Source organism: Panthera onca, chromosome E1 (assembly GCF_046562875.1).
Source record: "Panthera onca isolate mPanOnc1 chromosome E1, mPanOnc1 haplotype 2, whole genome shotgun sequence".
NCBI classification, from domain to species: Eukaryota; Metazoa; Chordata; class Mammalia; order Carnivora; family Felidae; genus Panthera; species Panthera onca.
In genome coordinates, this window is record NC_138352.1 from 24,334,211 (window position 1) to 24,345,660 (window position 11,450).

An 11,450-nucleotide genomic window follows, 5' to 3' on the forward strand; every position below is an offset into this window, starting at 1 on the left:
CGATTCGCATCCCAGACGGCTCGTGGACTGAGGACATGTCAGTGTTCCAAAGTCCTTTCCCCCCTTCCCAGCGTCTACATCTTTTTGTGGTTCCTGTAGTGGCTACGGGGCCAATTAAGACCTCCAGAGGTCCTGAGCGCCCAAGAGATCAACCTGCCGTCCCTCCTCCAGCCAAGACCGAAAACCTGAAATAAACCTGAGGACATCACATGGGATTCTGGTCTTCCCCCCACCCCCCCAACCGCTTTCTTGTTGTTGTTGTTGTTGTTGTTGTTTTTATCAGAGAAAACGGAATTTTTCTCGTTGTTTCGGATGCCCCGGTGGTGTTGTGGGTGCAAAGCGTGTGGGTCTGGCCTGCCCCTTGGCTAACCCAGCACCTGGCGAGGCGTAGCGGGACGCGGGGTGACGGGGAGTTGGACAGATCAGTGTGTGGAAATGGGGAACGCTAAGGCAGTGTTAGTTCTTGATATTTGCTGTTTCATGGCTGAGACATTTCCGGCTGGAAACTGCTAGCTTCGAAAGCCCTGTTGATCTCAGCAAAGGTCGGCATCGTAATGGGGTTTTTACCTGCGACCGTGTCCCCTCTGAGATTTGGGGTTACGCCTTGTCTCCCTACCTAATTACTTTGCCTTTTCTTATTCATGTATTTATTTATTTATTTATTTATTTTACCTTAACTGCTATTAAAACGCATTAAAATTGCTTACCGCAAAAACTCCGGAAGGCCAAAGGAGAGGGCCGCTTTGTGGCCCCGGGTGTGGCAGGAAGGTAGTGAGAGAAGTGACCTGCTCGGGGACCCCAGTGAAGGGGTGCGCTTGGGGGGGGGGGGCGGAGATGGCGCTGCAGATAAGTGCCCTCAGCAGACAGCCCCCTCCCAGCGGGCCTGGAGCCACACGCATTAGGCCCCTCCACTGTGTTTACCTCCAGGGACGACTTAGTTTATCTTCCAGGCCTCTAAAGTACCTTCCCCTCCTCCTTGCCAAAGCCACCTCTCCCTCCCCGTCTCTGCCATTTCTTAGAAAGGCTCAGATTCTGTTTTCCCAAATGTGACTAAATCCCGGGTCTTGGGACTTCGGAACTTCGGTGTACCGGGCCAGGGTGACCCGCTCTGCTCTGCATAGAGTTGATGTGTAAATTGCCTTTGGTTTGTAATTCAAATGTTGTTGTGTGGTAAACATTAATTATGTCAGCCAACATTCAGTTACAAATGAGGACTCAGCCGCTGAGGCTCTTATCAGGAGGTGACATTTGGCAGATGGATGGTTTTAGTAACAAAAAAAAAGAGATTGCGGGGGTTTTTTTTTTTTTAGCCTCAGCTGGTAAACTACAAAATGTTAAATACTGTTTCACTTTATGTACCTCCTTTATTTCAGGATGAGAAAATAGACTAGGAAAGGGGGGAATTTATTCCCTCACTCATTCAACAAATATTTATTGAGGGCGTATTAAGTACCTGGCACTGCCGAACCCAAACACTTCAAGAGATGTCCTGGAACGTCCTGGTCTGAAATCAAACTTGAAAATGAGTGTCTGTGTTCATCTGGTGTGAGGTTTTTCCATAACTAGTCTCAGAGGTTGCATTAACAAATGATTTTTTTTAAGTTTATTTTTTTAAGTTTATTTCTATTTATTTTGAGAGAAAGAGAGGGAGAGGGGAGGGGAGGGGCAGAGAGAGAGACAGGGAAAGAGAATTCCAAGCAGGCTCCACACTATCAGTGCAGAGCCAGATGCTGGGCTTAAACTCACGAAGCGGGAGATCATGACCCGAGTTGAAGTCAGGAGTCAGATGCTCAACTGACTGAGCCACTCAGGCGCCCCAAGACAAATGATATTTTTAATTTTTTTATTGTTTATTTATTTTTGAGAGGGGGAGAGAGAGAGAGAGAGACAGAGCGTGAGTGAGAGAGGGGTAGAGAGAGAGGGAGACACAGAATCCGAAGCAGGCTCCAGGCTCCACGCTGTCAGCACAGAGCCCGACTTGGGGCTCGAACTCGCGAACTGCGAGATCGTGACCTGAGCTGAAGTCGGACGCTTAACCGACTGAGCCCCCCAGGCACCCCGACAAACGATATTTTTAAAGACAGGGTGAACAAGGAACGTCTTCATGGGAATATTAGCAAACCAAACAATATCAGAGCCCTATTCTCTTCAAAGATAGAAAACGCAAAAGGCTGAGAAAGAATGTACTAGAAATATGTTGCTAGACCCAAGATGGACGGTCTAATTGGAGGCCAGCCAATTGGTACAGCCAGGGAAGTCGAGTCTCAAGATCAGTTGTGCTGGGTTGACCAGTTGATCACGGTCACAGCTATTCAGGGGCAGGGCCAGTGCCTTCCTGAGGGAGATGAACAAAATGGCTTTGGAAGGGCAGCCTCTGGTTGACACGGTGCCCGGTGGGTGCACAGTGGCTTACACTGTGGAAGCCGACCTGTTTCACAGGCCCCTTTGTGTCAGCCCTCAAAAGAAAGGCTTCGGAATCTGTGCCCATGAAGCTTTGGGTTTGGCTCTCCTCCCCCTAGCTCGCCCCCAGTTTACATCACCACGTAACCCTGAAAGCACAAACACAACCAGTCGTGGAACAGACTGCCTGCCAAGGGCCAAGGTGAGAGGGAGCCTGTTGTACCGAGGAAGGAAGACCTCCCAAACCCAGCACAGGGGGTTCACGGGAGCTGTTTCTTTGTCCTTTTCGAGGCCCTGGCTGGGCGGTGAATGACAGTGAATGGGTGTGGGTGGAGGTGGGAAGGGGATGAATGTGGGCCCACCGGGCAGCCCAGAAAGCAAGCTGAAACCATCAAACTCCATCCCAAAAGGAATTTTGTTTCCGAAGAGCGCTCAGGGACTCAGAGCTCCAACTTGAAGATTTTTGTCTCCCACCTCTTGGGAAACCATTCGGCCACGATCGCCTTGGCTTTGTTTGCCAACAAAATGATGGACGTGTGCCGTGGACAAGGCTGTTTCTCGAGCCCGAGCAGAGGGGACAATGAGTGAGGTCCCCCTCAGTTGGTATGCAGGTGTTTTGAGAGGGTTTTAAAATGCATGTGCAGCAAAACCTTGGGTCACGAGTAGCTTGTTCTGCGAGCGTTCTACAGGACGAGCAAACATTTCCAATAAGTTTTAACTTGATCAAAGAGTGATGCCTTGCAACGCCAGTGGTTCATGACGCCGAATGTCGCGTGATCACAAACAGAGCCAGTGGTTTTGAAATTCGCTTTGATACACGAGTGTTTTGGATTACAAGCATGTTTCCGGAACGAATTAGGCTTGCAAACCAAGGTTTTACTGTATTTGCAAAGGGTCACTAGGAAGACATTAGCTAGCCTTGCCCCACCTGCTATTAATATATTAATATGCCCCCCAGTCAGAGCAGGGTGCCACGAGATAAGGCTTCTCTCCAGCCCTTTGCACACGTACACGGCCTGCCCGATGTATGTGCTGTTCTCCCATTTTCTGTATATGGAGGAAAATAAGTAATGTCCTTGGACACCTGGACGTTCTGTCGAGTTGCCTTTGAGCTGGGATTGTGGTGTCGTGATCCCAGGAAGTTGCTGCCCTCCAGAGAACCATACCCACAGATACACCACCCAGATCCTAGATTTTCAGTATTTTATGCATTCATAGACCAACAAATATTTGCTTCAAAGACTCTACAGAGTGGGGCAGGAAACTGAGAAAACACATCTGAAAGAAGCAGAAAAGGCGTGGCTTGTGTGAGTGGATCGGAACTCAGAGACCATCCTCTGATCCCAGTTTGCAACTCACTTCTTCCAGGAAGCCTTCCCTGATCTCTCCGAGGCTGACATGGGCCTTCCTCCTGTGCGTTGCCCACAAGCACTCCACCTAAGGTGACCCCCAGAGGCAGCACTCCCCCTTTGTGCCGTCCCCCTCCGCGGCCAGGCTCTGGAAGAGGGACCTGGAGAACGGACCACGCCCGTCCCGCAGCGGGCCCGCTGCAAATTTCCGGTGTCCCAGAAGATAGGCCCAGTACAAACAGATGGCTCTGGGGGTGGGTGGCACTGAGGTGAGGCCTTTGAGTCAGTAAACGGAGCGCTCCCGTGTTTACCCCACAAGGAAGGTGGGCTCCACCACAGCCCCAGAACTAATCCAAGCCTTCCTGCTCCGGGGTCACCTTATCTTGATGAAGAGAGCAATTTGTTTTACATCTTTCCTACGAGGAGAGGCAGTTGCACACAGCCCATCGAGTAGAAGCGTGTGGGGGTGGTGGTTTTCTGATTATGATCCATTAAGGCTAAGCTGTGATTTCTAAAGCTCTTTCATTTGTGACATGAGCCAAACCCACACCCAATTTCCTCTCGCACAGAAAAGCAGCATGCTACTCTCTTATGAAAATGATTTTTTTAATTATGTTATTTTAAGCAGAAGCATAACCGAAAATGCATATTGAGCAAAACAGAATACTCCAGTGGGCACACAAAAAAAGAGAGGGCTTTTGAGAGAGGCAGGAGCCCACACCGGGGCCCTGACCATCTTAACCCTTTCCAGTCTGGTTTCCTGGCTGAGGCAGCTCCTCAGCAGAACAGCTAGGATTTCCCCGATTCCCCCGCCCCGTTCTCCGTTCTTCGTTCTCCGTCACCGTCACCGCTGCTTTCCCTTCTCAGCGTCTCAGCCTTGTCCGCTTCCCCCTGTGCCCGGCTGTCCTCACTGCGGCCTGTAATCTGCTCAGACCCTTTGGGGGTGAGCCCCGTCCCGGGCTGAGCCGGGGTGGGCTACTCCACGTACGTGATGGCCAGGACCTCACAGGGTCCCCAAGTCCCTGAGGAGCCACCAGCACCCCCTCTTTACTGGTTCCTTTATGATCTGCCTTTCCATCACCACACAGAGGAGGCATCCAGCCTTCCCTTCTGTCCTTTCCAGTTCCCCAGGGATACTCCCAGTCAAGGCCAATATCGTCTGTCTCTAATGGAAGCAAACTTTTTTTTAAGGTCCCGGCACCCCCTAAGAAACCAGCAAATGCCCTTTTTCCTTCCAGCAAACCCGCTGCCTGTTCTGCAGTGTCAGCCTTTACATTGGCACCCCGCAGCCATCCCCTAGCAGTCCTTGTATGTCCCCTGTAGGGGCAGCAGCTGTCTAACAGAAGGTGCTGCTTGGGGCACCTGGGTGACCCGGTCGGTTAAGCGTCCGACTTCCGGTGTTGGCTCCGGTTCGCGATCTCACAGTTGGTGGGTTCGAGCCCCCGCGTCCGGCTCTGCGCTGGCCGCTCAGAGCCTGCTTGGGATTCTCTGTCTCCCTCCCTCTCTGCCCCTCCACCCCCCAAAATAAATAAATTAAAACTTTACATAAATAAATAAAAGGAGGTGCCAGTCATGCTGAAGACCCTCACGTTCACGAATCTTTTCATCTGCAAGAGGTTGTCGTGAGCGTAAGAGAGAGAGAGAGATAGAATTCCTCCCCCCAGTGCCTGGCGTGTGACAGCCCCGGAGCATTTAACTGGAATGGCTTGGAGGCACCTCAGACTTCAGATGGCCGGGAGTCGAGCGCTTCACGCATCCACCATGAGCGCACTTTCTGGGGTGTGTCCCAGCGTCCCCACCCGGGCACAAGGATCGGTGTCTGCCACCCCCATCCCCCCCATGACACCTGACCCGGTCTGCAGGTGCCCGCGTGGCCCAGCCCCGTGCTTCAGCTCCTTGCCTCTGGCTGCGGCCTCCACACCGTGCCAGAAACCTACCCAAAGCGACCCTTGGCAGGACCCGATGCGGTGCACCTTCCACTTAGTTGGGCCTTGCCGCGGATGTCGCCTTTGGGAAGGCCGTCCCTGAGCCGTCGGTGTCCAGTTGCCCCCAGCGTGACCCCCCCCCCTGTTCTGACTGTGAATGGCGCCCATCACTGTCACACGGGTTTATGTCTGCCCCTCCCTCCGGACTTGGAGCGGGGCTTGGCCTTGCATCTGGAATGGCGCCTGGCCTGCGGTGGACGCCCGCCATCTGGTCACCGAGTGAGTGGATTCCACGCGTAGTGGCCGCTTCCATTGTTAGCGTGAAAATGGGAGCGTGTTTACCTGAACTGCCATACGTGCCTCATGTTATTTGTAGAGAAGGTTAAAGGGGATTTGAGGGATTTGGCAGCTGGAATGGGGACGCTCCCATCAAGTCTCCGTTGCTTCCTTATATTTGAAGGTCGGAGGGGAACTGACTGACTGACGGAGCCCACGAGGAACTGTGACAGGGTCCGAGAGCAGGTCCCCTTGCCCTGCGGTCTGCACCCGCACCAGCTTTCCTCGAGGTGCTGCAACCGTCCGATAACACTCAATGCAGAAATAGGCGAGTTTCTGCCCAGAACAATAGGAGTAAAAAAAAAAAATCACCACTCTGTCTTTTAGGGGACAGGAAAGCCCGCCGCCTTTGTCCCTCTGCAGCCCACGCTGTTGAGGAATACAGATAAGAGATTAAAAGAAGGGCTCATTCCTTCTGATCCTCTTTGGCATGTGCACACCAGGGGCCCTTCAGGACCTTAGAGCCCCAGCCTGGGTTTCTGAATGATGCTGAATTATTTAAACCGCCTTCTCTCCTGCTGGGTTGTGTTTCAGCGGTAGTATTCACCCTCTCCTTCTCTGAAATTCCCACAGACGGGGGGCAGGTGGAGGGCGCTCAGTAGATCCTCATTACCTGAAATAGGACTGTGGTGACAGAACTTCAGCCTCTCTGTGCGGGATGCTGCCGGCCAGGGCAGGTGACACAGTGAGTGGGTGAGCGAGCCCTCGGCTCTCTCAGCGGGGGACCCCCAGGGGGGCACTTCGGTGTCGGGAACAAGGCACCGAGGGTGGTTTGCCCCGTGGGCTCACGGATCGGTGCCGAAACGCACCGGTCCCGGGTGGCTTTTAGGAAAGCCTTTCTTTGTACACGTGGGCTCCCACTGATGCCTCTGAGGACCCTCCACTGCAGCGGCATCCAGCGCTTTCTGTATTCTGCTCCCGAGAGGCGACGGAAAAGGCAAATGGCCATTCCCTTAAGGAATTTTGCATTCAAGCGGAAAGCAGAAACGATGAATGACAGCACGCCGGGGTTGAGCCAGTGGTAGATGCAGGTGTGAGTAGCGCCCAGAGACGTATCCTAGCTCAGGCCCCTCTTCACGACTGCCTGGTTGCCATCTGGGTGTCCCAGAGGCGTGTCAGGGTGAACACATCCCAGGTCACGCTCCTGCGCTGTTCTCTGAGCCTTCCCCGTTCTTCACCTCATAGAATGGCTGGCGTCTCCGTGGGCCCCTAAACCGAGGGGGTGCCCTCTCCTTCCCCTCCTTATTTACTCTACACTCACTCCCTGCCACTTGGCCTCCTAAAACCCTCTCAAGTCCCTCTTTCCTCCCACTGTCACCACCTTGACCGCAACACCCGTCCCCTCTCATTTCCTCAGCCCCTGATGGAACCTTCCGTGCCTGCTCTGGGCCCCGCCAGCGTGTTCTCTCTCAAATTGGCCAAGTGACACTGATGCCCTTTCCTCACGCCCCCTGCACACGCACAGGTGCTCACACACACACACACACACACGCTGAAACGTGTTCCCCTGTCTCCATGGCTTTCTGTTGCTTTGGGGATCAAGCCAGTGCTTGGAAGGCACACCCCGCTGAGTTGGGGGTGGCACGTCCTGCCTGTCCCTCCAGCCACACTAGCTTCCCTTTTCTGATTTTGATATGTTTTTTCAATTATCGTACAGTCCAACTGACCTCTTTTCCTTTCGATAGACAGCTCCGTGAATCCTAACGTGTGTTCTCGTCTCCTTGTAATACCTCGTCTACACCGTGCGCCTTCCGGCCCCTTCGTGACCACTTCTTCCTCCGCCAGCCCTCACGGGACTAGGTCACCTGTCCCGCAGAACTCAGCCCAGACACCCCCTCCTCTGAGAGGCCTTCTCTGCCTGCCTCCGCTGGGTCTCGTTCTGTGTCCTCGTCGCACGGACTTCCGCACCGCAGTGGGGTGGCGACGCAGACTCAGTAGTGTGGCTCTTGATGAATGCCTCGATGGCGAGCCGCCTTCCGGAGGGGTGGATTTGTGCTCCCCAGCGCCCGGCACGGTGCTCGCCACTTAGTAGGCGCTCAGTTAGCACTTTCTGCGGGAGTAAGTGAACAGTGAGTCGCCTGCGCGGGGGTGGGCTGCCTGACTCGTGGGGGCCGCCTTCACAGCACACGGGCTCGTTCTGCTTCCTCCTGTCACCTCCTTTTGTAGAACCTAACATCATCTGATCTGTGATGGTTCGCTAAGGGGCATGAACCCTACCTAACATCCTATGTCAGGATTAAATGAGGTAAACTGTGTGAAAGGCTCCGTCACCCCATAGGTGCCCGGTGAGCGGCGGCCTTCATCCCACCGCTGTGGGGGAGGGGAGGCCCTGTTCCAGACAAAGGGGCTAAATGGTGCTCGCGATACTAATACGTCCTCGTTGAAAAGCTGCCGAGCCACACACAGGCTCCCGTTCTGCTCAGGGGACCGTGTTCCTTTATGTCACTCCATCTATTTGACACATGCCGTCTTCGTACCTCCTGCCTGTCACATGGCGCCGGCCCGTGGAATGTGCCAGACACTGCCCTGGGAGCCCTGGCTGTGCTCAGTGACGCAGCCAGGACAGGGACAAAAGCCAGGATGCTCAGCGCGGGGGCTGGGGCTACGTTCAGCTCCGTCACTGCGAGCTGGGAGCCGCCAGGCACCCTGGGGAGGGGCCTCGCCGAGGAGACCGCCTCCGCCTCCCCCAAGCCCCCTGCGCAGAGGTCCCACCGGTGTAGGGGGCCTCTGGTTGTCGCGATGCTGGGACGCACGGTGGGCGCTGGGTGGACGGGAGCCACAGATACCCAGTGCCCCGCGGTAGGGGTGGGGGCGGTGGGGGGGGGGGGGAATCTTGGAGAGTGTGAAGTTACCCCCTCCCCCGGGCTTGTCCCCCGATGCCAGGCCTGGACAAGGTGGAGGCGAGAACAGGGACGGGCAGAGACTCTGAGATCCGGGTGACATCCGGAGGGGCCACCTCGGGGCCAGAAGGGCTTTGCGGGCGAGAGACAGAGATGCCTTTGTAAGCCTCTGATGACAGCGTGTCTTGCTTCCCCTTTTCCCCTCAACCCGCACACAGGAGCGTTTCTCCTGGGAGGGATCCTCTACTCCTGGCAGTTCCCCCACTTCAACGCCCTGAGCTGGGGCCTCCGTGAAGACTACTCCCGCGGCGGCTACTGCATGATGTCGGTCACCCACCCGGCCCTGTGCCGGCGCGTCGCCCTGCGCCACTGCCTGGCCTTGATCGGACTGTCCGCCGCCGCCCCCGTCCTGGACGTCACCACGTGGACCTTCCCCGCCATCTCCCTCCCCATCAACCTGTATATTTCCTACCTCGGCTTCCGGTTCTACGTCGATGCGGACCGGAAGAGCTCCCGGAAGCTGTTCTTCTGCAGCCTCTGGCACCTGCCCCTGTTTCTGCTGCTCATGCTCACCTGCAAGCAGCCGCCAGGGGCGACCTGTGCCGGGGGGGAGCCTCGGGGTTGACCCCACATGGGCGCGTGGGGAAACAAAAACAAGGAAACGTACAGGGAGACGCACTTTTTTTTTTTTTTTTTGTCCTTTGCGGTGAGACCAGAATATTTTGTCAATTCTAGAAGCGGAAAAGGGAAATTGCCCGGTTTAGTAGGAGATTGTAAAATGATTTGATGCTCCGTGATCACGCGACGTTTTTTTTAATGGTAGCATCCAAGATGCGCCCCAAATGAGAAATGGGTTGGCTCAGGTGATTAATAATACAGAGAGAGTATTTTTCTCTTTAAGAGTCTTTGTAGATTTCTTCCTCTAGCCCCCGACGGCCCCCTCCCCGTTGATTTTCTTCTTTGCGGGGAGGTACAGGTCCACGTCTTTTCTAGCCACACACACACGCGCGCGCGCGCACACACACACACACACACACACACATACACATACACTCCCTGCCTCCCAGTTGGAATGCTCCCTGGTGACCAGACGCGTTGATCAGGAGTACTCGGTCTGGAGTTTCTGTGTCCTCAGGTCCCCGGAGGGCCACGTCGGAGGAAGTGCGCCCTGCCGGCCCTCCCCGTGAAAGAGCCAGGGCCCCCAGTCCAGCTTTCTCACATATATTCTCAACCGCATACTCCCCCAAACAATAATAGAACCCGAAGGGTGTGCTGCCGGCCCATCGCGAAGGGAGAATTCCAAACGGTTGCCTAGGGGACCCCAGACGGGACTGCCAGCCCCTGGTCCACCCCCGTTACGTATCAGCATTTCAAAAACTCCAAGGAATCAAAGGCATCTTTATATAGTTCACTTGAAAATACAGGAGGTGTCTGAAGCGTTTTCTTTCTGGAAGGGTGGCGCTAGACTTCATACCAGCCATCCGGCGGGCTCTGACCCCTTCGTGTCCCCCATCAGCCGCCGGTTTGCTGTGCGGCTTCTCAAGGCCGATGGAGAAGGGAAAACAAACAAACAAACAAGCAAACAAAAACGTGAGCAGGCCTAGCCAGCCACAGAGCTCACGTTCACGTCCCTTCAGTGGAAAACACCATTCTCTCCCGGGATCTTCTGAACTCAGAAATCAGCGTCCGTACATCCGGTGGCCAGAAGCTCGGGTCCGACTCTGGGCGGGGATGCGTCCGTCCTGGGAGTTGTGCGAGCTAACCTGTAGCCAGGCACGTGTGGTCCCTTCCATCCGTCCGTCCTTTACATATGGTCCTTGTCGGCTGTCGAACCCCACTTGCCTGAAGGTCTCGATGCTTAACGGGGTGGTTTCCTTGCTCAGTCTGTGGGGGCACTGCTGGGATTCATTGTGGGGAGTATTTAAGGCAACATTTAAACGGTCACTGCAGCCTGCCCATTCTCAAAGTTGTCTAAAGCGACTGCCGAGAACATGTGACCCCCGTTTCTACTTCTGTGCCGTATTACCTCCCGGCTGTATCCGGGTCTTTTACTGCGGGGAACGTGGCATAGGAATGTCTGCAAAAAATGTCTACACCCTGTTGCAGCCCTCGGGTTTGTAAAATGCCTCCATTCTCTCCTGCTGCAATAAACCAGTAGGTGAGAACAGCAGTGGGCGTGATGTCGTGTATTTGATCGCCTTGTACCGAGTTGACACGGGGCCTGGCAGAATTGCTAACACTCGACTCGCTTTTATGAGCGAGCAGGGGTTGGAGGGCGATCGGTATTTCTGTCCCAAGGTGGTGGAAGGAAGCGCGTTGGATTTTTTTATACCTGTACACCCGAAACAATAATGAGTATGATTATCAGTAATAAAAGAAGAAGGGCCGTGACCCGCCCGCCCCTCCCCTACCTTCAGCTTGGAAACACCCAGCCTCTCCCTTCTTCCTACGAAACCAGCACCACAGACATCATCCTCCAGGGCTCCCAGACCTGTCGTTCTCCTCGGAAAAGGTCAGTGGCCGCTGCACCATCTATCTGCGCGGTAAATGAAGTCACAGCTTGTCAACGCTCAGACCCAGTCTTCTCTCCAATGATCTTC

General features: G+C 54.6%; 1 protein-coding gene across 2 annotated transcripts in view; it reads left to right on the forward strand.

Annotated features, from left to right (window-relative positions):
* The window catches only part of COX10 (cytochrome c oxidase assembly factor heme A:farnesyltransferase COX10), a 138,829-nt gene extending 127,809 nt beyond the window's left edge, over window positions 1–11,020 (forward strand). For both annotated transcript variants that reach the window (XM_078437727.2, XM_078437728.2), the window contains exon 7: window positions 9,069–11,020. In XM_078437727.2, the coding sequence (XP_078293853.1) occupies window positions 9,069–9,475 (407 nt within the window). In that variant the 3' untranslated portion in view covers window positions 9,476–11,020. The remainder of the gene's footprint in view (window positions 1–9,068) is intronic.
* The last annotated feature ends 430 nt before the right edge of the window (window positions 11,021–11,450 follow it).